This window comes from Pongo abelii, chromosome 8, assembly GCF_028885655.2.
Source record: "Pongo abelii isolate AG06213 chromosome 8, NHGRI_mPonAbe1-v2.0_pri, whole genome shotgun sequence".
Taxonomy (NCBI): domain Eukaryota; kingdom Metazoa; phylum Chordata; class Mammalia; order Primates; family Hominidae; genus Pongo; species Pongo abelii.
This window is the reverse complement of record NC_071993.2, coordinates 273,596-301,140: the sequence shown is the minus strand read 5'-3', so window position 1 is coordinate 301,140 and position 27,545 is coordinate 273,596. Positions and strand designations below refer to the sequence as shown.

Genomic DNA, 27,545 nt, shown 5'->3' with positions numbered 1-27,545 from the left:
TCGGGTTCAGTTTCCTCTGTTGCTGGGCTGCTCTTTCTGCAGCTTCTGTCTTTGCCATTGGATGATGCTCAGAATCAACTTTCCCAGACAGCTGCTGGGCTCGTGACCTCGTGTGAATTGGTAAAGGGGAAAACTGGACAGCAAACACATCTAGGAATATTTTCTCTTTCTGTTTGCAGAGTCCGCTTAGTGGAAAGAGGATCCCCTCATAGCCTGCCCCTGATGGAATCGGGAAAGGTAAGTATTACAGGAAGAAGCATGCATTTCTGTATCCATTTGCTTCTGAGTGTGTGGGCTTTGAAGTTTTAAGAAATGTATTTTTTAGAATGTTTTTTCCAAAAAAGCTTTCTTGAAAGTAACGTATCAGTGAGTATAGAAACTCAAAATAACAGTTGAAAGTAACGTATCAGTGAGTATAGAAACTCAAAATAACAGTGTTTTAAGAAAGTTAGGCTTTTTTCCTCAGGTAAAAGTTAGGAAATAGGCATCTCCTCCTCCATGAAGCCAAGCACAGGCCCTGGTGCCTTCAGCCTCATTCTGCACATTGGAGCCCAATTCCCAGGGGCAACTCAGGAGCCGAAGCGGCTGCTTCCACCATCATTTCCACGTTCCAGCCAGCAGGAGGAGAAACAGAAAAAGAAGAGAACAAAGCATGCAGACCATAGAGAAGGTTCCCAAGCTGTCCTACACTGAAATTCCATTGATCAGAATGTGGTCACATGGCCACACCTAGCTAAAGGTTGGGAACTATTGAGATATCAATTCTGAATATCTAAAGGCCTACCTAAAAATCAGGGTATCTATTACTATGAAAGTAGAAAAGAATGGTTATCAAGAGACAACTAGTAGTTTCTGCCACAGTGGATGTGGTTTTTGTTTTTGTTTTTGTTTTTGTTTGTCTTTTTTTTTTTTTTTACTAGAACTAAAGGGCAAGAAACATATTTAAACACCTAAATGAAGACTTTTTTTTTTTTTTTCCGTTTTGGCCCCAGTTGTCAGATTCCTTCTCCATTGACATAATTCTAAAAGCATCTCATGTTGCTTCTGTGATAAAATGGCGTGCATGGCTGCAGGTTAGAGTTCTTTACAGAGTTGGTTCCAACAGTAGGAATGTGCTCACCATCCATGCTAACAGTCTGGCGCACCATAGTCAGCAGCAGAAACCAGAGCCCTGAAATCTCACTTCAGACTTAAGTGAGATTTAACAGTATGACTATTCCAAGACGTTCTGTGTTTTTACCATAAAATGTTTTGCCTTTATCTCAATCATAAATGTTAGATGAGCTGATCTGAGACAGGCTATATTCAGGATTTGCAGAATAAACTTTTGATTCCTTATATAAGTGGAATCAGTGGAATGTGAGATATTTCTAAGCTAAACTTTAAGAAGGAAATTCTGGCCAGAGCTAGTGTCTCATGCCTGTAATCCCAGCACTTTGTGGGGCTGAGTCTGGAGGGTTGTTTAAGGCTACAGTAAGCTGTAATCATGCCACTCCAGCCTGGGTGACAGAGCTAGACCCTGTCTCAAAAAAAAAGAAATGCGTAGTACTGACATCTGTTACAGTAAAAGATGTTTACCTGCAGGAAAAAGTTCCCCAGTATCTTGAGTTGAAAATTCAGTGGAGATGAGCTGGAGATCCACACGGACGTTCTAACGAAAACCTGCAGACTTCACTAGCAGTTGACACACAATCTTTCCCTTCTGGCACCACCAAAGCAGCTGCCTACTATATCGTTTTGCCAAAAGCATTTTGGGTTATCTTCGAGTCCATGCTTACCCCTGAAAATGTCACTGTGTGACTCCCTTCAGCGATTACTGCAAGCATCACCCTCCATCCATGTGTGTGCCATGATGTGAGATGTAATATTGAATCTATGTAAATATCTTAAATAACTTCATGGAAACAACTGAAAATTCCCATTTTGCAAGGTCAGGCTGTGTTAAACATTATATCATTTACCATGTTTTTGTTCAAACATTATTTTCATGATTTTCAATAGATTTCTTTTAGCTTTATTGAGGTATGACTGACAATCAAAATGTTTAATTTTAAGGTCACCATAACAGCATACAATATTGTAACAATTACAGTGAGAATGCGATTGTGATGCTGTGATTGTGAGGCTGTGGTTGTATAATGGGTCATAACTATGTGGCATATAGTTTTGATTTAATTGCTTTCTAAATAGTCTTGAAAGGAAATGGCATAAAGACGAGATTGAGGTTGGCTTGTGTGTAGTCTCTCCCTGTATTCCTTCCATTGACAAGAGAGTTTTCCTCTCCCAAATAGATACTTCCAGGGGTTCGGATTATAATTGCCAACCCAGAAACAAAAGGACCGCTGGGGGACTCACACCTTGGAGAGGTGAGTTGAGTGTCCTCTGAGATCCAGGTTACTTTTCTGTTATGTATCCTTGGCTTGCCTTGACACCATCAGAACTGCTCACATGCCCTCGATCTGCCACACACCGGTTTGAGTTGAGTGAGTTATGATTGCCTGGGAAATAGCGTGAGGTAAGCTTTATGGCTCAAATGAGTCCATGAAAGCTCACAATTACAAACTGGCACTTCCTTAGGGAAGTGTAATAGATTCTCCTCAAATAATTCTGAAAAGATTTAAACACATAATGTGTATGGACTGAGTTTCTTTATTTCTTAGCTCTTGAGTTTGCTTTCCACGTTCCTGCTTTTATTACTGAGAAGTCCTTCACCAGGAAAACGGCAGAGACCTCCACAGGGAGTAATGTACAGACAACAGCATCAGGACACAGTAGCCAAGAGATCATTTGTTTATTTCAGATCAGAAGGCAAACAGTGGAACTTGACACCTTTACCTCATTGTGTTCAGGATGAGCCCACCCTGGCTGGCTCTTAACTCCCTGCCACTGTGCCCCTCCGTGCTGCTAGTGGGATGTAGCTAGAGAAAGATGCCTCGTGGAGCTGCGTGGCCGTGGTCTCCATTCTTGACACCTTATCTCAAGCAGGCCCTGGCACTGCTGGGCGTCCCCAGTCTGAGAGGCCACGTGTCTCATGCGACCTCCTTCTGCCCCATTCTCTCTGGCAATGAGCTTCCTGCTTCTACGAGGAAGCAGAGGGCACTGGAGAAGAGCGTGTCTGGAGCCAGCCTCCTCCCACGGTGGCAGCACACGTGCCCTCCCTCCGGTGACCCCAGGCCTGCCGTGCCGTTGGACAAAGCCACGTGTGCAGCCAAGGACACCCTCACTCCCCTTGTCACCTGTCCTGTCTCATGAGGCACCCCCCTTCCTGAATGGCTCCCAGCAGCGCGTGTGGGAGACGTGCTAAGAACTGGCATCTTATAAACAGCACCAGCCCTCCTCCTCCTCCTCCTCCTCCTCAGCCCCGGCCGCATCCCCGGCACATGCAAGAACACGTTTCTACACGTACGTGGGTGAACACCTGACCAATGAGCAAGCCCTCACCGGTTCTCACGTCCCACCTTGCTTTGCTTTGCTTCTTGGGCCTTGTTTTTTTTTTTTTTGGCCCCTCACTTGACCTCTCTCAATCACATGAAAGATCAGAACTGCAAAGATAAAATTCTGTGCAGCTCTCACTTAGGAGTTTCCTTTAAATGTGTTCCTAGAAACAAAGCTGGAAGCAGAGCCTGCTTCTCCGGCGCCTGGAGGGGGTCCTCACAGGTGCTGCCCGAGACGTATGCTGGGCCAGGGTCAGAATTCTCTTCCCTCTGAGGGTGGCCAGAACTGGCGAAATTTCCAGGGTGACTTTCTTACTAAGAATATGTGTTTTTTCCGCTTTATGAGGTTAATTGAGAAAGTTATATAAATTAAGGAATGCACTGTGATGCTTTGATGTATATACATATCATGAAACAGTTACCATGACCGAGTTAGTTCTATTATCTATCACCTCACATTGTGTGTGTGTGTGATGAGAACATTTAGGATCTATTCCGTTATCAAATTTCAATTAAATGATACAGTATCATTAACTGTAGTCACCACACTACATTTTCTCCCCATAACCTGTTCGCCCTCTAACTGAAGGTTTGCACCTTTGCCCGTCATCTCCCCCTTGCCACTCTGAAGCCCCTGGTAACCACTGTTTACCCTCCACTTCTATGAACTCAGCTTTTTAGATTCCATATGAGTGAGATGGTGCAGTATTTGTCCTTCTCTGTTCTGGCTTCTCACTCAGCATAACGTCTTTCAGGTTCATCCATGCTGTTGCAAATGGCAGGATTTCCTCCTTTTTTATGGCTGAGTAATATTCAGTTGCCTTAATGAGAATTTTCTTTGTGTTAGGGAACAGAGGACAGCTGTCGTTTCCCTGATCTGATGGTGCACTGTCTCTCTCAGTTTCACTTTTTCATTTGTTTAGCAGGCAGTATGTGAGGCACTGCTCTGGGAACGTGGGTGCAGTACTAAACCAGTTTCTGACTTCCTGGAACTTGACCACTTTTCATTGTCAGTAAAATAATGGAAACAGCCAAGCCCAGAATGTCTCCACAGCAAACACTCCAGAGTCTACAAGGCCCTGCGTCTCCTGACCCCTGCTGTGTGGGCACAGCTGCGTGCAGCTGCGGAACTTCACTGGTTTTACTTTTATCCAGCCCTGTCCATGGTTCTACGTAATCCACGTGGCTGTCGCTTTGACTCACCATATCAGTCTTTGCTTACCTATTTCCCCAAATGTCAGACATCAGGCATTTTTGTTTCCGGTTTTTGGTGTTATGTGCCTTCATCCATTAGGTTTTGTTTTTTTGTGTGTTGTTTTATTGCAATATATGTCCAAAAGTATTAGCTAACCAGGTGAAATGAGAAAAGAAATCTCAAAGCTTTTCAGCATTGTTCTTGCTCTTTCGAAACACATTTGTTAAAGTATAAGGAATCTAGTGTGACTTTGTTCATTTGATGTGTATATTTTTAAAAGCTATTTGTTAAATCTTCAACTAATCTTTTTAATACAGTTCCCCGTAGGGGATGCCTTGGCTGGTTGCTTGGCCACAAACTTGGTAGACTGCCTTTATTTCAGTATCCTCTGTGTGTCTCTCCAGAAACCCGAATGAGATTAACATCATCTTGGTTATTCAGTCCAAGGAAACTTTTACTGTCACTGAATATAATGTATTGAATTGTCAACGTAGTTGTAGCCTCATTTCCCTGGAGATAAAATAATGTCATCCACAGTGACATTTCCCTCTGTTTGCAGATTTGGGTTCACAGTGCCCACAATGCCAGCGGTTATTTCACTATTTACGGAGACGAATCCCTCCAGTCAGATCACTTCAACTCAAGACTAAGTTTTGGAGACACCCAGACCATCTGGGCACGTACAGGCTACTTGGGGTTCCTACGGAGAACTGAGCTCACAGATGCAAATGGAGGTGAGAGTCCAGTCTGGCTGGCCCCACACACAGATGGGCAGAGAGGTTAGGCTCCCCTAGATACAGAAGCCTTTCCCAGGGTTTATGGCAGCCAAACCCAGGAGGACACGTGTGCTAGCTGCAACCCAGTGTGAAAAGAGCCAAGTTCAAGAGCGAGAGGAAAGCAAAATGCAAATGTGTCCAACAAGCTGAGCTGTGCATCACATACCCTGTCCTGTTCTGAGAACCAAGTGCCGACTGAAAACCAGAGAGGGGCACGGCTGCTGAGCACGGGCTGCAGTGTCGCCCACAGCAAAATGCCCAGAGTCTCAGACCATAGGGTCTCCTCAGCAAGCCTGAAGGCTGCCTGCTCCCACAGGGTCCATCTGAGACAGAAGCTGTCCCAGTGGCTGCAGGAACGTGCATGCTACTGTTTCTAGGACTGGGTCTGCCCTGTCAGGGAAGAGGAGGCCGCGAGGCTCTCGGGCCCTGGTGGCCGGCCGTCTCTGCCCATGTGTTCATCAGACTGCAGGGCCTGGTGCTGCTGATGCCGGTGCCTGGTGTGGAGCGGCCGGGTGGACAGCATTGCCTTTGCCCCATCAGAGGAGAGCAGGGTGCAGCCAGGGGTATTTCATGATGCGGAGGTGTAAAAGTGCACCTGCATAGTTACTTCTTTGCTTATTCCAGAATCCTTTCTCACCTCCTTAGTTCTGCTAAAAATAGAGGCAGGACTTGGCTGTTTCACAACGGTGGCAGTTGAGGTTCCTGGTGAGATCTTGACTCACCAAAACCCCAGGGAGATGAGTTTCTAGACATCAGTAAGGCTTCCTTACATACCTCTCTAACATACCTACGATCGCCTGGCCCAATGGGCTACATTTAGGAATCATACAAAAATATCTTGGCATGACATTTGCATTGTGGGAAATTATAGACTAGTTTGAGGGTACTGTCTGAGGTTCCTGGAAGCTGCAAAAGCTGGTGGCAATTTATAATCCTAGAGAAAGGCCAGGAAAGTCACGTCCCGCTGAGTCCTGGGAGCGGGGATACCCTGAAGGACGTGTCCCTGCCACAGGAGAAGAGGCAAAGCTGCTGTAGGGGGCAGAGGCCGAGTCAATGTCCTCATCTTTCTTTGTCTGATTTAAATTAGAAAATACTTATCTCTGATATTATTTTATATGTCAATCATGCCTTTCAAATTTTCCGTAATATGCTTACTAATAAAAATTTAGGACATATTTCCTTATTAAGGAAAGATAGGACCTGACCACTTGTTGTCATTGTCATTATTCTGAGGTTTGCAAGAAGCATAGAAATGAATTTCCTGGCTCTATGAGCTAAGGAAATCTTCATGAACAAGAGCAGGAGCTGTGCTTTCTTTTCCCACTTATACACATAATTAATAGCACAGAGAAGCGTGTGTGGGATAGAGTCACGGAGCTGTGCTGTATCCTGTGTGACCTTGGGCAGACGAGGCCTCAGCCGACGGGTCCACGGAACTCAGACCACTGGGTGCTGACTTCGCCCCTCAGTTGCTGCTGATGAACATGCGATCAGGCAGTTGACTGGGTATCGAAGCTGAGCCAGGAAAGGTCTTCACCCAAAGCACAAGTGTAGAGGGCACATGGCTTTGCAGCCAGCCTGTGGGGTACCGACACACAAGCCGGGCACTTGCCAAGGAGCTCCCTGGCAGAAGGAAACAGACTGTCCCTGGATCCATGAGCCCCTTCCTTTGCATCTGTGTCTCACTTGGGGGTCGTTTTTAATCTTTTTTTAAGAAAAGAAGGAAAACGGCTTGAGCGGCATTATGGGGAAGCTCACACAGGCTGTCATTCCTCCACAGAGCGCCATGATGCCCTCTACGTGGTAGGGGCACTGGACGAAGCCATGGAGCTGCGGGGCATGCGGTACCACCCGATTGACATTGAGACCTCGGTCATCAGAGCCCATAAAAGCGTTACAGAATGGTAAGTCGTGAGCTTGCAGCTTGTACCCAAATCAGGAGCAGAGTTTGAAGCATTGAGAATGTGGAGAGCACGGTGGTGGAGGAGAGTTTTGCTGAGATAAGGAAGGGGGTGCAATTCAACATTTGACTATAAACCTTTATCTTTTGGGGTTAAAGCAACAAAAGAACACTTCACACATAGAGTTAATGTACCATATATTACCTGAAAACGATAGACTTCTATTGCCATGAAAACTACTTGACAACGTTTTCCAGGAAGCCAAATTGTTTGGTTTTTAATTTACAAAAGCATGATATAGGAAGAAAACAAACCTCACACATACGTAGGCACAGAAAATACTTTTATGACTGTTGACTTGGGAACTGGAAGTAACATAAGACGTGGGAAAACTTTAGTGAGAAGGAGAGGCAGCGTTTGTCCAGACCCCAGAAGAGACTTCCAAAGGAAGAATTGCTTGAATTAAGGCTGACAGTGAGAAGGTGTGTGCATCGCACCTGCCGCCTGGGGGCAGACTCTGCTCTGGGCCCAGGCTCTGCTCTGGGCCCAGGTGAGGACTCTGAGGCTGGGACTCTGTCTTTCTCTCTGGCCTATTTAATCTGTTGTGAAGTGCTGAGTTTATCAAAGGTGCTGCCGGCGATTCAGCAGCAGGTTCTTCTGAGGTGTGGGAGTGGATTGGATGCTGGAGTGCTGTGACTTAAGTCGGCCAGGGCTGGGGAGTTTTGCAGGCTTGTTCAGTGCCTTTATATTTGCAGTTAGGATGAAAAGTGACTCAACATCATTGGCTTTAGACTTGTTCATTCCCTTGATAACAGACAGGGTGCTAACTGAGGGGCACCCGGTGAAACTGGTCTCAGTCTCAGGTCAGAAACCCTGTGGGAGGTACAGTCTGCACTCTCATGAACAGATTTTCTGGGTTGAAAGGATGGGTTCTGAGATTGTTCCTTCCTCCTCTTAGCTAGCTGAGGGTCAATAAAGGCTGGTACTTACTGCCATTTGCTGAATCTGAACATTGAGGACTTGGCAGAATTTACAAGATCAAGTTTGCATACCTGTCAGTGTTCCTGTGGTTCAAGTTGGCTAAGCCCTTACTCTCAAAATTCCTCAAATTGTTGATTTCCTTGACAGTTCTCTCCTTGAGTATACAGAGAAGACAGAAACTCTAGGAAGACTTTGGCCCAGAAACTCGGCCAGGGCCTACCTTATTTTCCGTCTAAATAGCTACGAATATCAGTTACAGCCTTCCGTTTTTGTATTTTTAAGAAAACAGTTTTAAATGGCTTGTGTGACCTCCCTCAAGCATTTTCTGTCTGGTTTCCCGCTAAAAGGCGTGCATCGAGGGCCTCGCTGGTGCCCTCTGTGGGCTTCTAGACCGTGATGCTGGGCCTTATTCTGTAATAAATGTCGCTGCTGTTACCCTCCATGTGACCCCCAAACTGGATCTGTTCCTCACCTGGTCAGGGACTCACATGCCCCTCGCCCACACGGTGTCCTTTGAGTGGACTTTTGAATGTTTGAGATGATACAGGTACAAACTGCTTTGCTGCACCTTCCCTCTCCCAGCCTCCCTGCACTGCCCCTTCCGGCCACCGTCGGCTGCTCCATACTGAGAAATACGGCTGTGACACCCAGCGTTGCGGAATGGGACTCTCCATGTTGCCAAATTCAAGCCAAACAAACTTTCTCATTTCTCATTTCTCATTTCTCATCAGTTGTTCTCAGCATTAAATAGCGTGCACAGCTCCTGTAAAAGCTCTGAGAGTCACTGGCACCACCCCGTAGGTCCCTGGCAGAGGAGATAGTAGAGCAAACACACCCTCGGCCAGCTCTGTTCCTCCGGAGACCCAAGCTGATTCGGATGCTCTAGGACTATTCCATAAATTTCAAATGCCATAATAAAAGTATATCAAATGTGCCTGAGACGTCTATATCTGTGATATCACAGATTCACAATGTGGGCTCACATGGGCCATGTAGAGCAACATTTTAACATCACCAGGAGCAGTCTGACGGGAATTAAGCACCAGCACGTCTTCTGGGAAACAGCTCTTAGCATGCTCCATAGGCCTGCAGCAGTCACAAAGCAAAATCCAGGAGAACTGTTGGGAATTTCCAGGAAAATTCTCCAATTTTCCCTTTCAATTTAAACATAGGTTGGCCATACTGAATAAAATATGCATTTTTTTCCTAATTGACTTATTCTCACACTTAGCGCAATAGTGAGTTTCCCAAAATATCTCCTGCCTCAAGCTGGGATAGAACGTGTTTGTCAGGTGTGTGAGAGCAGATACGAGCAGCCCTGGAGCCTGGTCTCCATCCAGCCCACTCTGCCCGGGAAACTTCTGGCCTCCTCAGCCAAGCAGACCTCAAGTACCAGGCTCTGTGAACATCAGGGTTCTTAAACAGCTAGTTCCAAAAGCCAGACCTATATCCTTTAAAATGTAAAGCACCGGGTTTTTGCTTCTGCCAGTTGGGCAGAATTAATACTCTGGTGCCCGTCCTGCTGAAAGATGACTCGATCCCAAATAAAACATTTTTGAGGGAATCTTCCATATCCCAGAGACTTTTCCCTGCACATGGGTTAGCCACGGCTGTATGGCAGCCAGCCCACGCTCAGTGCTTTAGACAGAGTTGTTACAATGTCCCCACATCTGCGTTCGAGGGGCTGGCTCAGCTGGGGCAAGCAGCTCGGCTGGGCACAGGACTGGTGGCTCTTCTCCGTGTGTTTCTTATCCTCCGGACCCAAGGGCCAGCCCAGGTGTGTCCCCATCCTTGCAATGGCACAGGCACGCCAGGAGAAGCCCCCATATCCAGCCCTTCTGGAGCCTCCGCCGGCATTCACCTCCCTAACACAGGCTGACTGGGTTCCATGCTGAGCCCAAGCCCCGAGACTGGGACACACACCCCCACTCAGGCGCACCGCACAGACAGAGAGGAGTAGGTACCCATGCCCTCGGCCTCCGCACGCACGGCCCTCAGCAGCAGAGCTGGGGTCTGGAAGTAGGAGGCACAGGGCTGCCTTGAGGGTAGAGGCCGATGGCATGCTGCACTCTGCAGTGAGGGCATTGGTCCTCCAGGCAGCAAAGCGGCAGCACTGGAACACAGACTCCGCTGGCCAGGTGGAGTGACCCTGTGCTAGAAATGGGAACTCAGGAAGATGGTGAAACACTCGCAGAAGCCACCGAGAGAGGAGGCTGGTAGGAAACACCGACAGGTGCTGTCGCCAGGAAGTCTGTGTGGGGAACGATGAGTGGGCGGCAGACGGACGACATGGAGAGGCCGGAGGAGACTGTCGGGAGTGCTCAGGCAGGTCAGAGAGAGCCAAGTGGAACTTTGAAAAGAAACCACAGCTATTAAATAAAGCATTAATAAACATATAATGATGGCTTTCTTTTCTGTCTTTTAGTGCTGTGTTTACCTGGACAAATTTGTTGGTGGTTGTGGTTGAGCTGGATGGGTCGGAACAAGAAGCCTTGGACCTGGTTCCCTTGGTGACCAACGTGGTCCTGGAGGAGCACTACCTGATCGTTGGTGTGGTGGTCGTGGTGGACATCGGCGTCATCCCCATCAACTCGCGTGGGGAGAAGCAGCGCATGCACCTGCGAGACGGGTTTTTGGCAGACCAGCTAGACCCCATCTATGTGGCCTACAACATGTAGTCTCGTCTCTTGGCTTCCATGGACTTTTCTAGAGATGTAGACATTGTTCTCCGTGTCCACTGAAGCGTGCAGACACAGGGCAACACTCACCAGAATGCAGCCATTTGTGGTGAGAGTGGAGGAGGAAGAGGAGGAGGAAGAGGACTTCTCACAGCAGCCACGATTGGCGTGGGGGTGAAATGTGAATTTACCACTGAATTTCGCTCAGAAGGACTTTGGATTACTGCCTTCAGTTCGTTGGAAAAGCCCATTTCAAAAACTTTCTTTTCTTTTCTTTCTTTTTTAATTATTGGATAATAAGTGCTTTCTTCGTAAATGTGGTATTTTGTTAAGCCGAAATAGCAATTAAAAAAATATCCTGCCCTCCAGATGGGTTCTTTTAAACAATTTATGTAGTGTGACAAAGAATTGTTTTCTCTGTTTTAATGTGTCATGAAATCTTAATGACATGGATCTGTTACTAATTTAAGCCATTGCTAGATCTCATCCTTTTAGGAAAGTTTGAGGTACGAGAAAACCTTCCAAATAGCACCTTCCAATTAGATAATAGCAGCTTTCTTTGTCAGAAATGTGCTGAAGAAACAAAGGCTGATATATGGCCTTCGAAGTTAGTATAGAATGAGAAGAAATTATAAATAAGGTGTATTTCGGCAATTATCTTGCAAATATCTTTGTACTAAACTAAAAAGATAAAATAAGTTAACTTCCTCAATATGTAATTATGTACAAAACGTTTAATTTATTTTGATCTCTTTAGAACTATAAAAGAGAAAAACATTCAAGAATATTAAAGTCTTGTAATGTTTGCTAATATAAAAAAGTGTTGTATTATCTTGCGTGGATAGTATCACAACAAATATATATATATGAAATATAAATTCACTAATGAACAAAGGAGATTTTAAAGTTTAAGATGCAGAACTTGTCACTTGCATGGTGTGCCCCCCGTACTCACATACACTCTGCTGTTGCCAGCAGTCACAGACCGCAGGAGCCCTGTCTAAAAGTTTCTTCTAGAACCAGAGACCAGCAAGTGAAATTATTGCCATCTCAAGGATGGTGAAAGAATTCAAAGCTCAATGTGCACTATTTTTTTCTTTGCTGTGGGACAACAGTGAATGTGTTTATGCCAGCGTGTGCTGATGATACTGAGGGGCTTTAGGTTGGCAAATAGCACTGTTTTCTTAGCTGCAAGAATTCATTGCACAATGTTTTTCATCATTTTTGTTAATGTCATCTTTTTTTGGTCCTTGCTACGAAAAGGAATGCGATTCTGTGGTCATTTGCACTGGGTTGCATTGATTCCCCCTCTGATGGAGTGGACAAAGTGTCCGGAACTCACATCGGTGATCGTCCCCTCGTCTTAAGACCCAGCCAGCTCTGTGTGAGCCTCTGGGGCTCCCTCGCTCAGTGAGCACAGTTCCCCGGGGGTTCATGCCAGAGCTCCGGCTGAAGCAAGAAGTCCTCCAGCTGCGTCGTTTGCCGCCTGTGGACGAGTGCGCCCCAGTTTCTGCCCTGGCAGCTCCTGGCCACACCTTCTCAGAGCTCACCTGTGCACTTCTAAATTGAATTGGCCCACGGTGTCCAACCAAGAAGGAGCATCCGCACTCCGAGAAAGATGTGTTCTGTAACTGCCCCAGTGTGACCCTGCAGTGGCTCTCGGTGCTAGATATGCATGACTAAGATTGATGCTGGGCAAAATTTAGATGATCTTTCATTATGTTGTGGGCAGCGTCTTTGTCTGCCTTTGCTATATGCAGTCAGCAGTAAGCCTTTTGCTAAAAGAGTTTTGTTTGACTTCTGAGATCCAAGGCTGATTGTTGTAAAAAAAAAAAAAAAAAAAAAAAAAAAAAAAAAAAGTGGCACATTTAAAAAAAATTTGCATATGTGGTGCATCCTTCCATCTCCACAAACCATTTGATTCTTGAAATATTGTTTGACCTCATTGCTGTGTGTGAATATTTCTCCACATGCTTCAGATACACATTCCTAGTCTCTGCTTCCTAAGAGGGGAACCACCACACATCGGGGAAAAAAAAGACATTTTCCTACACCCACCCACCTTGTTGAAAGGGAAGTAGGTTTGGGGCTTCAGGCCAGACACTGACTATGAAACATTAGCTGCAGTGTGCAGGACAGCTTTAGGTCCAGCTGAAGTCAGGAAGCAAAATAAATTTAGATGTCACTTCAAACATAATTTTAACTGTCACCAAATCAACTCTACGTTCAAGGAGTGTGGACGCTGCAGTGCAGTTGTGAGGGCAGTCAGCAGCAGCCTCTTCTGCATCCTGTCAACTCTGATGTTAGAATTTAGGCTCAAAAGAGTTGGTGGACTGAGATCGAAATTTGGTTGTGCAAGAAAAAGGAAAGGAGACACTTAGTACCACCAGTTTCAGCAATAAAGAAGGGTCATTCTGTATTTGAAATTGTACTGTAGATAAATCATTCATGAGAATGTAAAAAATGTTTGTCTTGTGACCTTGTGCTTTTGAAGTCAGACAAAACCGTGTAATCAACTTGCACAAAAAGGAGGGTACACAGTGAACATATAAACACAGACCTAATCAAACAGGAGCAGATTCCTCATGGTGCTTGTTTATTATATATATTTAATCCTGCTTGACACTTTACCCAAGGGAGATGGTCCCTTTTATCAGTTGAATGTTAGCAGCGTTATTTCAGAGTGTGGTGACTGGTTAGAGAAATTCATGTACTCAACCAGCCACAGTTTCAAACAAAATTTTTATGTGCAAAGGACAGCAACCTTCTTGTATGTTAAACCACCAGTACGCTTTGTACATCTGTGATAACGCCTGTTTTATATTCAAATGAACAAATAAAAGCTTTTATTTTTGTTGCTCTGAAAATAGCAGTTTCTTAATTGGTCCCCTGGAAAGATGTCTGGGACAGCTTTAATCCCAGGAAGGAAGTGACTCCTACAGGGAAATGTATCTGACTCTGTTTACATAATTTGTTGCATTACTTAGTACAGATAATCATACTTTGAACAATGTTTAAATTTTGATGTGGGCATTTATTGCTAAAAATAATTCCTATGGCAACAAATGTTTTGTGAAATGTTTTTTTAATTCTTTTAAATATATCTAAATATATTTGTTCACATTTGCTGCAAGTGTACAGATTATTGGTAATTTGGGGACAAACAGCGTGAGTCATGTGTGCAAATGCTTTCTATCAGCGTATTGTAGGGAACCTTTGCGTGTCAGGACGTAGGAGTACTTGACTGTTCCACCCCAAATTGTCTTTATCCATTTGACAACCAAAAGCTGCATCTTTTGCCCAAGATCTGGGAATTCTTATGGCTTTGTCTTTGGGAAAGCAGTAGCAGATCACCTGGCCTTCAGACTAGTGGTTCCATGAAGACAAATGTTTATTCACAAGAAAATCAATGGAACTAGGGCCGGGCACCGTGGCTCATGCCTGTAATCCCAGCACTTTGGGAGGCTCAGGCCGGCGGATCACGAGGTCAGGAGATCGAGACCATCCTGGCTAACACAGTGAAACCCCATCTCTACTAAAAATACAAAAAAAAATAATAGCCAGGCGTGGTGGGGGGTGTCTATAGTCCCAGCTACTTGGGAGGCTGAGGCAGGAGAATGGCATGAACCCGGGAGGCGGAGGTTGCAGTGAGCCGAGATCACGCCACTGCACTCCAGCCTGGGCGACAGAGTGAGACCCTGTCTCAAAAAAAAAAAAAAAAATCAATGGAACTAAAATCTTCACACCGAGCACCAGGTGTAATCTGAGTGCCTTTGTGTTCGAATTTCACTTGCCTCCCCGACCCCAAACTTTCCTTCAGGACAATCCCACGCTGACTGAGGCTTTGGGTGTGTGAAAGTGAACAGCTGGTGTGAGACCTGCAGGGCTGCATCGGATGAAGCAGAAGATAGCGAGGGAGAGATGCTTCTCAGATGGCAGCCCTCACCATGACCGGTCAAGTACAAACCAGGTAACCAGGAGAGCTGCTCCCGTGGGGCCTTCTTTGGGCCGCGCATGCGTGCGTTCCAGCGCCGGTGTGTGAGCGTTCCAGCGCTGGTGGGTGAGTGTAGGATTTGCTACTGTGAAGTTGTGTTCTGCGTTCTCCATGGCCCCTCGCACAAGGCTGGGTTCTTAGGATGCAACCTAGAGCAGTTTTGTTGGCTGGCCAGTCCTCGTTTTGTCTTGTGACTCCTCCACAAAACATCTCAGTGCACTCACAATGGTCTGTCCACCTGGAGAGAAGCAGTCACACTGCTTCTGTGGAGAGTTTGCTTAGCAAAAGGGGTCATTTCCTAACTGCTGCGTTTGCTGTGATGCTCAGCTCTGACTGTGTTGTCTTAGTAGAACTTGCAATTCCTGATCCCTACTGACATACTACACATTTCTTTCTACCAGATTCCAGAAAGTCATGCTGAGATCCTATATGACCTCTCCTGTAATCCCTGGGTTTTCTTTGTAGAATGAGAACGTCGGCTGGTATCATTGTCATGTCCCTCTGGCAAAACATATTGCAGGCACAAGCGGCTCAAGTCTAGTGCATACTCTCAGTTGTAGCTCTTGCTGTTTGTTGGTCTGTTATGTTAATTCTATGAACAAAATAACGAGCAAGACCAAGCTGATACCTTAGCAAGTGATGTGGGTTGGCCCCAGTGCTAACGTGGCTTGTCATTCTGCGATGAGAGCATCGTGAGGCGTTGGGAATACGGGCCCGCCCAGCTTGCTCTAGGGGTCCAGTGGTGTTTCTGCTCTGCACTCCCCAGATCGCACACCTGTCTTTACCCCATCTCCAAACGGGACTCAGACTTTCGTGGGCACAGTGAGTTTGTGCCTGAGCTGTATGGCGTGGTAGCAAGTTCAGCCCCATTTGGAACTGGCATTCAAGGCAGAAATAGGTAGAAATAGAAAGGGCTTCTGTCACTGCCTCTGAGACTTGAGTTTTTTATTTCTTATTTTTTTAAGACAGACTCTTGCTCTGTTGCCTGGCTGGAATGCAGTGGCGCGATCTCGGCTCACTGCAACCTCCGCCTCCCGGGTTCAAGCGACTTTTCTGCCTCAGCCTCCTGAGTAGCTGGGACTACAGGTGCCTGCCACCACACCCAGCTAATTTTTGTATTTTTAGTAGAGACGGGGTTTCACCAAGTTGGCCAGGATGGTTTCGATCTCTCAACCTCATGATCCGCACGACTTGGCCTCCCAAAGTGCTGGGATTACAGGCATGAGCCGCCGCGCCCGGCCTGAGTTTTTTAACTACACCTACTACAAAGACTTCTAGCAAATGACTTCTACAAACCAGCTGGCCTCACTCAGATGAGGATCCCAGGTGTGTTTCTTAGAAGCCCTACCAGGGGAGGGGAGGGTGCAGGAGGCAGAAAGGTTGAGAACCTTAGGAAGTTTGCTGACACGGCATAGTTGGGCAGAAAACATATTTTGCAGCCCTATTCCAGGAGAGTGTGTGAGAAGCACCTGGAAGTGTGTGTGCCCCTCCCAGGGGGCCCCAGGGAGCTATCCCTTTTTCAGGAGGTGCAGAAGTGGCCAGGTCCAAGTGGATGTCCAGGGATGGGCCTGGCCACTCTTCAGCTGCTGCAGGTCTGGGATAGAACAGAGTGGAGGGAAAGGGGTCCTAATTTTTTCCAGAATGCATGGGATATCCTGAGCCACAAGCCTGGCCTTACAGAACAGATAACCCCCACGACAGTGCATCCTGGTGTCTCTGCTCTGAGCTAAACTGCAGGAGAACCCCGCCTTTAGGGACCTTTTCATCCCAGGAACCCCAGCAACACCTAGGCTCCAGTACTGGGACAAGAATCTGAGCTATTTAAAAATGTGCTTCTGCAGGAGATTATGTCAGAATGCTCGTTTCATAGGTCTGTTCTTTAACAAACAGCTATTCAACCCCAACTGTGCAGATCCCATTTCCTGGGAGTGGAGCAGAGGCTCTGCGTGGAGCATCCACGTGCAGTACTCTTAGGGACAGAAGGGATTGGGCTAAACCATGGATGGGAACTGGGGAGGGAAGGGACCAACCTCAGGCCCCACTGGGACACTGGAGCTGCCACCCTGTAGAGCCCTCCTAACCCTACACCAGAGACTGAGGGGGACCTCAGACATCACACATATACTTTCCCATGTTTTCAGAAATCTGGAAACGTAGAACTTCGGGGGTGAGAGTGCCTAGATATTGAATACGAGGCTAGATTGGGCTTCTGTAATATCCCACAGGACCCTCCAGCGTTTTCACCAGCACCTAATGCCCATCAGATACCAAAGACACAGCTTAGGAGAGGTTCACCCTGAAGCTGAGGAGGAGGGAGCCGGATTAGAGTTGACTGGCAAGTATGACTGCCTTCTCAACCTGACGATTTCAGCTGCTGCCCTTTTCCTGGGAATGCCCGTCGCCATGGCCTTCTGTGTCCATAGGAGAGTTTGACCCAGATACTCATGGACCAGGCAAAGGTGCTGTTCCTCCTGGCCCAGGGCCCACCATGAAGCATGCCTGGAAGCCTAGTAAGGACCCAGCCACTCCTGGGCTGTTGACCTTGGTTTCTTTTGCCCAGCGTTGTGGCCACATCACTGCATCGTACTGTGAGATAAGTCAAGGTGGGCTCACCAGGACCTGCACTAAATTAAATTGTGAAATTCAGCTCCAAAGAACTTTGGAAATTACCCATGCATTTAAGCAAAATCAATGATACCTGAGCAAACCCTTTCACATTGGCAGAAGTTACAATCCTGTATCATCCTCTTGATTACAAATTCCATCCAGGCAAGAGCTGTATCACCCTGAGGTCTCCCCATTCATGTTTTCGTCAATAATGTTTAGTTTCCTTTTGAAAATAGATTTTTGTGTTACTCCATTATGATGGGCAGAGGCCAGTTGCTTATATTCGATTTAAGTGACTATGTTTTTCTATCTGTAACTGGGTTTATATTCAGGTAGTAAACACTTTTTTTTGCAGTCAGAAGATTCCTGGAAGGCAACCAGAGATTAGCTGGCTGCTGTCAGACCTGAAGTTACTTCTAAAGGGCCTTTAGAAATGAATTCTTTTTATGCCTTCTCTGAATTCTGAGAAGTAGGCTTGACTTCCCCTAAGTGTGGAGTTGGGAGTCAACTCCTCTGAAAAGAAAGTTTCAGAGCATTTTCCAAAGCCATGGTCAGCTGTGGGAAGGGAAGACGGTGGATAGTACAGTTGCCAGAAAACACTGATGGAGGCGGATGCTCCAGCTCAGCCAAAGACCTTTCTTCTGCCCTCCCCAGAAATGCCCCCTTCCTCAATCGCAGAAGCGTTGCCCCACGGCTCCTGATACTCAGAATGCGGCCTCTGACCAGGACCATCTGCATCCTCCAGGAACTCGTAAGAAATGCAGCATCGTGGGACCTGATGGCACCTGGTGAACCGAGACCTGCAGGGCTCCTGGGCGTGCTTGGGGCGGCTGCAGGGGAAGCTGGAGTCAGCCTCCTCCTGACCTTCCTGGGGGCTGCTTTCCTGAGGGGCCAGAATGCACCGGTTGAGCTTGTTGCATCACTGGCCCATGACTGGCTGCTTTGGTCAGGTGTAAAAAGGTGTTTCCACAGGGTCTGCTCCTCAGGCCTCTCACTATTGGACTAGGTTTCCATGGAGAGCTCAGCCTCCCCGCAAGGATAGGGAACTTCAAATGGCTCAAAGAACTGAGAGGCCTCACATGTGTGGCCTGAGTAGTCTCTGCTGCAAAACAAAGGGATTCCGAATGTAAAACGCTCTCATCCTCACAGAGGGGTTCCCAGCTGCTAGTGGGCATGTTGCAGGCATTTCCTGGGCTGCATCAGGTTGTCATAAGCTAGATGATCATTTTTGGGGGCTCATAAACCAAAGACAGGTGACACTCTGCTGCCCATATCAGCTACCAGCTCTGTGTTTCCTAGAGGTAGAATTGGGCTGCAAAGATGGGCTTGGGTGACATTAATGGGTTTTAGGGATTCTGTGGGTTAAGATTAACCCATTAGCCATTAATGTGCAGTTGCTCCAGAAGGTAACAGGCATGCTGGCCATGCTTGGTGTCAACTCCAGCTCACTGCTAACCTTATAAGACAGGGAAAGCAAACTTTTTCTGTAAAGGGCCAGCTAGAAAATATTTTAGGCTTTGTGGGCCATATGGTTTCTACCTCAACTACGCGATTCTGAGCAGTAGCACGAATGCAGCCATAGATAGCCCTCCAATAAGTACTGTGGCTCTAGTCCCATGGAGCTTTTTTGGGAGACACCAATTGAATTTCCAATGATTTTCCCATCATGAAGTATTCGATTGATCTTTTTTCTGCCATTTAAAAGTATAAAGGCTATTCTTAGCCTGTGGGTCCTACAGAAATAAATGACAGCTGGAGACAGCCCTCAAAGGAGTTTAATTTTTCAAATTCTGCCTCATTCATTTCTTCAGCCAGCAAATATTTGAGCCCCAACTGTTGGTGCTAAGGATCCCACAGCTCCCCAAGTCTGGCAGCTCTGAGGCGTGAGCTCTGAGGGAGGTGCCCACCCTCTGCAGTCACACCAGTGTCTTGGCTTAGCCACAAAGCGCAGATCATGTATTATCCTTTTCTGTCTCTAAGATGAGGGATAAGAGTAGATGACGGTGAAGTTCTTATTTTTCCCCACATACAGATACAGTGTTCTTTAAATGGATCTAACCAAAATATGATGACCACAGTGAGGCTTCCTCTGTTTAAACATATTTTTCCTGCCTTCAAACAGCTGGTCCTGATTAGCCTCTGGACTCAGGTGCGATGCAACATCCTTGCCAGCCTGATGGGATGGTGGCAGGTAGAGGCAGGGGCAGGAGCACCCATATCTGCCCCCTTTCTCAACCAACAGCTCTCCTGTCTTAATTTAGGAGGAAGGGTGCTGGGTATACTGAACAGGACAGTCATCCAGGGCTTTAATTTCCTGGAAACAACAATGAGGTCTCCAAAATAAAAGAATTCTTTTTCAACACCAAAGTTCAGAATTATTCTATCTTAATGCTGATTGACAGTCTGTCAACAGAGGTGAACAGGTCTGCTACAAGTTTCTAACACTTACCATGTTTCGAGGTAAGTGAAGACACACTTGAGAAGGAGCAATTTTAAGAGACCCTGTGATCCTTTATGGTGTAAATAACTACTCCCTCCATCGGTTTAAAGATCAACTCAAGTATTTAGGTATTACCATGTTAAGTATTTTGTTAAATTATGTAAATTATGTAAATTTTGTTAAATTATGTAAAAGGATGACTTATGGGGTTACGTTTCTATAGGAAGATGCTTCTTCCCCATCACCACCCAAGTTCAGTTCTGGATGCAGCGCACTCAACTCAATCATGCCTTCAATAAGGACAGCAGTCAGGCCACCGCCATTTAAGGAGTTTCTGCTATGTTTAAAGCAATTAATTTGGGATGGGACTAGGGTTTGAGGAGGTACATGGAAACAAAGCACCCCTTCGTAAGTGGACTCCACAGCATGTGTGCAGGGACCATGGCCCCTGAGGTTAGTAATGGCACAATTAGGAAAGGAAGAAAAAGAGAAAAATATCACTATTACCTGGTGTCAACATCTCAACATTTACTGCCTGGGCTGTTAAGAAAAATCTTTTTGTTTTAATACACAAAATGTAATGTTTTAAGTAGGTAATCCGACCACATGGTCCAAATGTGGACACTACGTGAAAAAGGTGTTCGTGGTGAAGTTGTGCTTGCAATCTTGTTCCTGTGCCCTGGTCCCCCACAGCTCATCTTGAGAGAGAACCATTTTTACTAGTTGCTGCTGTCTTTTCCGTGTTTATGTGAATACAAGCCAGTCATGAATGTATATTCCTACCACCCCCTCATTCTAATCGGAAAGGACGTGTACTGTGTATTCTGTACATTGCTTTCTTTAAAGTTCATCCTGATTACTGTCTTTTATAAGGAGCCTGGTATTCCATTGTTTGGTTGCACCACAGTCCCTATTAATGGGCACTTAGTCTTTTTCCTGTCTTCTGCTATTATGAATCATCAATTTTTGTTATGAAACAACCGTGTATTTCATAATTGACCAAGCATATCTGACGGACAGATTTCCAGAAGTGGGATTGCGGCACCAAAGAGTCAACATGCTGTAATCTGGTCAGATTTTGCCAGAAAGTGTTCCGTGGTGGCATCACGTTCATTTTTCACATTTACCTGCAACACTTCACTGACAGAAATTGTGGTGCCTTTATGTGTTTGCCAGTATCCCATGTCAGAAACGGTGGTTTTCAGAGGTGCCTTTATGTGTTTGCCAGTATCTCATGTCAGAAACGGTGGTTTTCAGTGGTGCCTTTATGCGTTTGCCAGTATCCCATATCAGAAACGGTGGTTTTCATTTGCATTTCTCTTGTCATAAGTGAGTGTATTTAAAAATATCTTTAAAGCCATTTCTGTTTCTCTTTCTGTAGACTGTTTTGTTCATATCCCTTGGACTATTGAATTGTTGAACTTGTCAGGAAATACTTTGAAAGATTTTTACATGGGCAAAAATATATATTTTTTTGGATGTCCTGACTGGCTCACCCATCCAGGTTATCTCTGCATTTTATTGTCTTTGAGCCACTTTACAACTCTATACATTGTAGAGAACTTATGATAATATAAATTATTCCTGTCCATACAAATGTGAGAAAAGAATTTTTTTTATATATATACTTTAAATTCTAGGGTACATGTGCACAACATGCAGGTTTGTTACGTATGTATACATGTGCCATGTTGGTGTGCTGCACCCATTAACTCGTCATTTACATTAGGTATATCTCCTAATGCTATCCCTCCCCCCACCCCCTACCCCACGACAGGCCCCGGTGTGTGATGTTCCCCTTCCTGTGTCCAAGTGTTCTCATTGTTCAATTCCCACCTATGAGTGAGAACATGCGGTGTTTGGTTTTCTGTCCTTGTGATAGTTTGCTGAGAATGATGGTTTCCAGCTTCATCTATGTCCCTACAAAGGACATGAACTCATCCTTTTTTATGGCTGCATAGTATTCCATGGTGTATATGTGCCACATTTTCTTAATCCAGTCTGTCATTCATGGACATTTGGGTTGGTTCCAAGTCTTTGCTATTGTGAATAGTGCCGCAGTGAACATACGTGTGCATGTGTCTTTATAGTAGCATGATTTATAATCCTTTGGGTATATACCCAGTAAGGGATGGCTGGGTCAAATGGTATTTCTAGTTCTGGATCCCTGAGGAATCGCCACACTGACTTCCACAATGGTTGAACTAGTTTACAGTCCCACCAACAGTGTAAAAGTGTTCCTATTTCTCCACATCCTCTCCAGCACCTGTTGTTTCCTGACTTTTTAATGATCACCGTTCTAACTGGTGTGAGATGGTATCTCATTGTGGTTTTGATTTGCATTTCTCTGATGGCCAGTGATGATGAGCATTTTTTCATGTCTTTTGGCTGCATAAATATCTTCTTTTGAGAAGTGTCTGTTCATATCCTTTGCCCATTTGTTGATGGGGTTGTTTTTTTCTTGTAAATTTGTTTGAGTTCTTTGTAGATTCTGGATATTAGCCCTTTGTCAGATGAGTGGGTTGCAAAAATTTTCTCCCATTCTGTATGTTGCCTGTTCATTCTGAAGGTAGTTTCTTTTGCTGTGCAGAATCTCTTTAGTTTAATTAGATCCCATTTGTCATTTTTGGCTTTTGTTGCCATTGCCTTTGGTGTTTTAGACATGAAGTCCTTGCCCATGCCTATGTCCTGAATGATATTGCCTAGGTTTTCTTCTAGGGTTTTTATGGTTTTAGGTCTAACATGTAAGTCTTTAATCCACCTTGAATTAATTTTTGTATAAGGTGTAAGGAAGGGATCCAGTTTCAGCTTTCTACATATGGCTGAGAAAAGGACTTCTATCTCAGGAGTATGAGTCCTTTTAAACCGTCAGGTCCAGAAAGACAGTAAAATGAGGCAGCAGTCACATCACATACACCCCTGGACCTTATGCATGCATCTCTTGAAACTGCTTGCTGCTGCTACAAGTAGCTATGCATCAATGTAGTGATACCACATCAGACACTGTACCCCATGCCTTGTACCCTCCAGTTATGAATCAACCTAGTAACATGCACTGGAAGCCATACCCCATGCCCTGTACCCTACAGTTATGAGTCAACCTAGTGACATACACCAGACACCGTACCCCGTGCCCTGTACCCTCCAGTTATGAATCAACCTAGTGACATGCACTGGAAGCCATACCCCATGCCCTGTACCCTACAGCTGTGAGTCAACCTAGTGACATGCACCGGACACCTTACCCCATACCCTGTACCCTACAGTTATGAGTCAACCTAGTGACATGCACCAGATGCCGTACCCCATGCCCTATACCCTACAGTTATGAGTCAACCTAGTAACATACACCAGACACCATACCCCATATCCTGTACCCTACAGTTATGAGTCAACCTAGTGACATACACCGGACACCGTACCCCGTGCCCTGTACCCTACAGTTATGAATCAACCTAGTGACATGCACTGGAAGCCATATCCCATGCCGTGTACCCTACAGTTATGAGTCAACCTAGTGACATGCACCAGATGCTGTACCCCATGCCCTGTACCCTACGGTTATGAGTCAACCTAGTGACATACACAGGACAGCATACCCCATGCCCTGTACCCTACAGCTGTGAGTCAACCTAGTAACATGCACCAGACACCTTACCCCATACCCTGTACCCTACAGTTATGAGTCAACCCCTAGTGACATCCACTGGACTCCGTACCCCATGCCCTGAACCCTACAGCTATGGGTCAACCTAGTGAGGCCACACCAGATGGCTGTAACTGGCATCCCATAGCTTAACAATGTACAGCCAATCACTCAGCACTGTTGTTTCTGCAAACCGACAAGAATTCCTGACAGTCAACTTGCTGTCAGCCCACTCCCCATCCTCTTCTTTTGCCTTTAAAAACCCACTTGTAGCCAGGCGTGGTGGCTCACACCTGTAATCCCAGCACTTTGGGAGGCCGAGTTGGGTGGATCACCTGAGGTCAGGAGTTAAAGACCAGCTTGGCCAACATGGTGAAACCCTATCTCTACTAAAAATACAAAAGTTAGCCGGGCATAGTGGCATGCGCCTGTAATCCCAGCTACTTGGGAGGCTGAGTCAGGAGAATTGCTTGAACCCAGGAATTGGAGGTTTCAGTCAGCCGAGATTGCGCCACTGTACTCTAGCCTGGGTGACAGAGTGAGACTCCATCTCAAAATCAACAACAAAAAAATTTAAAAAAAAAAACCCCACTTGTAACTGCTGCTTCTCAGAGCATATATTATCAGAGCATATACTCAGGGCAGCTTGAATCTCTGCTCCCAGCTGCAATCCTCAAGCTTGGCCCAAATAAACTCCCTACTTATATTAACTTTGCCTCAGATTCTTCCTTTTAGGTTGACTCTCTGGTATAGTCTGCAGGATTTAGTGTCTTCCCCTGACCACACGGTGTTTCTCTCTGAAAGCGGCACTCGGTACCAGCACAAACTCTGTCTTCAGAAGTCCCACCAGGGGTTTTGGGTGAGTTCTCCTGAAATTGGGTCTCCCACTGAAACTAGCCCAGTTGTCCCATAGAATTGCTGTTCATGGTTTCTTTAGACTAAACATAGAAATTGACCCTCCCAGTCTTAAAACCTGAGAAACTTACATTTGTCTTACCCGAGTTTCTTTCTCAGGGCACCAACTATCAGGCCTCCCAGATGGTATCAAGGAGCTCAAACTCACCAGGTCACCACATCTGGACGATGAGAGGCCAAACCCCTTACCCGCCATGACTGCCTAACCACCCACCTGCTGCCTGTTGACCAACTCCTCTTCCTTATCCCTCCCTAGTTCCTGTTTTCCTGCATGTAGTTACATTTCTTCCCTGCTATATAAACCCCTAATTTTAGTCGGTCAGGGAGATGGATTTGAGACTGATCTCCCATCTCCTCAGCTGCAGCACCAATTAAAGCTTCTTCCCTGGCCACACTTGTCTCAGTGATTGGCTTTCTGCGCAGAAAGCAGCAGGACCTAGATCAAACCCCTAGCATTTTGGTAACACCACTCTTTGGTTGAAAGTCCTGACTTATTTAGGCTGTTTTTCAAACTCTTTAAGAGTAAGGGCTTTGTTCTCTGTCTTTGGATAGGAGATTCAGGTAAAGAGCTCTATAGAGAAATTTTTTCCACCTCTGTCTCAGGACAAGGGATTTGGGTCAAACTTTTTCTGCCCCTGTCTCACAGCAGAGGTTCAGGTCAACAGATTTGCAGTTAGGCACTTGTTATCTCTTTGTACATTGTATGCTTTTAAAAATTGCAGTTACTTTTCTATTTTTGAAATTTGGGCCTGATTTTTCATTTGTGGCAAACTCCTATTAAATACCAGCAGGTTTTACATACATTATAGATATCTAGGAAAGGGGACCTACCTAACCCAGGATGATCATAAACAACAATGACCAAAAATGGAAGTCTTTTGAAATACCTAAAATAATTCATTTGTATACACAATTGGAAAAAGCCAGTTTTAGAAACAAATTAAATGGAAGACTTCCAGCGGCACCTAAAAAGCTCCTAAAATAAATTCTGAGAAAATCGCCTCCCTTCAGGAGGTAAACAAAGAGATAGCTGTCACTACCACCTGAGGAAACTCCCCAGGTCTCTGACCGCCTCCCTGAAACTCCTATTGCGGCAGCTCCAGTGTCACTACAAACCCTTCTGGTTCTGGGGGCTGCCCAATATTCTTCAACTATTCTTCCACTCAATTAAAAAGACCACCCAATGAGCAAGATGGGTCTCCAAAATACACCTTTGTTGCCTAGCTGACAATTGCTTAGGGCAATAAAACAAATAACTAAAAGACTAATAGTCTGAAAGAGGGGAATGGACAAAAATAAAATTACTGAGATCATTAAAATGCAGATCCAACAAATTTTTTCTACATTAGGACTCTAATGACTGACTGATGAAATGCTGACATCCAGGGAATTAGCTAAGCAGCATTCCAGCTGAAATCAGATAAAAAACAATTTTAAATCCTTTAAATGTTCAAACTACCTGCTTTGGATCCCCTGCAAGATTTACACACAAAAAGGAAGCATGTCCACCCTGTGGTCTAATGACTGGGGTTCAGTGCTTTCACTGCTGCAGCCCAGCTCCTTCCTCGTCAGGGAGCCAGTCCCTTTTGGTTTGGTATTTGTGATAACTTCCAACTTCGTGGGATACTGCTTCACCACTCAGGAAGGTACCTTTGGTAAAAATGATTCAAAACACAGAACTATCATCTGTTTGTTCTGGCTAAAATCTGATAAAGAGATTTGAATTTTTTTTTTTTTTAATTTTGAGACAGAGTCCCACTCTGTTGCCAGGCTGGAGTGCAATGGCGTGATCTCGGCTCACTGCAACTTCTGCCTCCCGGGTTCAAGCGAATCTCCTGCCTCAGCCTCCCAAGTAGCTGGGATTACAGGTGCCTGCCACCACGCCCAGCTAATTTTTGTATTTTTAGTAGAGATGGGGTTTCCCCATGTTGGCCAGGATGGTCTTGATCTCTTGACCTCATGATCCGCCTGCCTCGGCCTCCCGAAGAGCTGGGATTACAGGCGTGAGCCACCGCACCCTGGCAGTTTTTTTTTTTTTTTTAAAGCTCTATGGTCAGCTTAATTAAAACTGATATCCAAGCTATATGTGTACGTGTGTGTGTGTTTAAGGCCTTTCTGCTATTGCTCTTTGGGTCTCGTTTTGGAAATTCTTTTTCAGTGGATTGAAACCCTTTTTTAAAAAACTTACGTGTTTGGTTCCTCTGTGTTCACTTCCTTTCTCAAGAACGGCTCTGCCTGTTCTTCCCGCTCCTCCTTCCTCTTTGGTTCTACGTGAAAGGATCTGGAGGGGACATCTCATGACTCAGACACCTTAATGAGCGCAGGAAAAGGCACCACTCAGTGCTTTCCGGGGTTTTCTGTCTTCCTGTGCAGTCTAGATAGTCATGGGCAGGGTCCTCTCAGGTCTGAAACTGCATTCTGTGCTGCGTGACCTGATTGATCTCTTGGCTTTGGGGCCCTGGAGATTACATTGTACTGTGGGACAGGACTTAACCTCGGTGTGTGTGATGCCTGCTGTCACTGGTGAGAGCTGCAGTTTTAGGGGTGGCTGAAGGCAGTTCTTTATAGTAAATGGTTATTACTACAGGGAGCTACTCATTTCTTTCCATGTTTAGATAAAAAACTTGCAGTTTAAACAGTTAGAGAAATGTCTTTGTAATGAAGTGTACTGTGGAGGTGTTGTATGGCCCAGTCCTATGACAGTCCCCTTTTTGAAGGGATCTGGGATTCGGTATAAAAGTAAAATCCTGGCCGGGTGCAGTGGCTCACACCTGTAATCCCAGCACTTTGGGAGGCCGAGGTGGGCAGATCACAAGGTCAGGAGTTCGAGACCAGCCTGGTCAACATAGTGAAACCCCGTCTCTACAAAAAATACAAAAATTAGCCGGGCATAGTTGCAGGCGTAGTCCCAGCTACTTGGGAGGCTGAGGCAGAAAATCGCTTGAACCTGGGAGGTGGAGCTTGCAGTGAGCTGAGAT

At 45.7% G+C, this 27,545-nt stretch overlaps 1 protein-coding gene across 10 annotated transcripts in view; it reads left to right on the top strand.

Moving 5' to 3' along the window:
- Positions 1-13,832, top strand: part of DIP2C (disco interacting protein 2 homolog C) — a 407,784-nt gene extending 393,952 nt beyond the window's left edge. For 9 of the 10 annotated variants that reach the window (XM_024253580.3, XM_063727460.1, XM_024253579.3 and 6 more), the window contains 5 exons: positions 180-237; positions 2,292-2,366; positions 5,189-5,363; positions 7,186-7,309; positions 10,713-13,832. In XM_024253580.3, the coding sequence (XP_024109348.1) occupies positions 180-237; positions 2,292-2,366; positions 5,189-5,363; positions 7,186-7,309; positions 10,713-10,965 (685 nt within the window). In that variant the 3' untranslated portion in view covers positions 10,966-13,832. Of the gene's footprint in view, positions 1-179; positions 238-2,291; positions 2,367-5,188; positions 5,364-7,120; positions 7,310-10,712 lie in introns of all 10 variants that reach the window. The other variant, XR_010141456.1, reaches the window with a different exon arrangement.
- Positions 13,833-27,545: the final 13,713 nt, after the last annotated feature.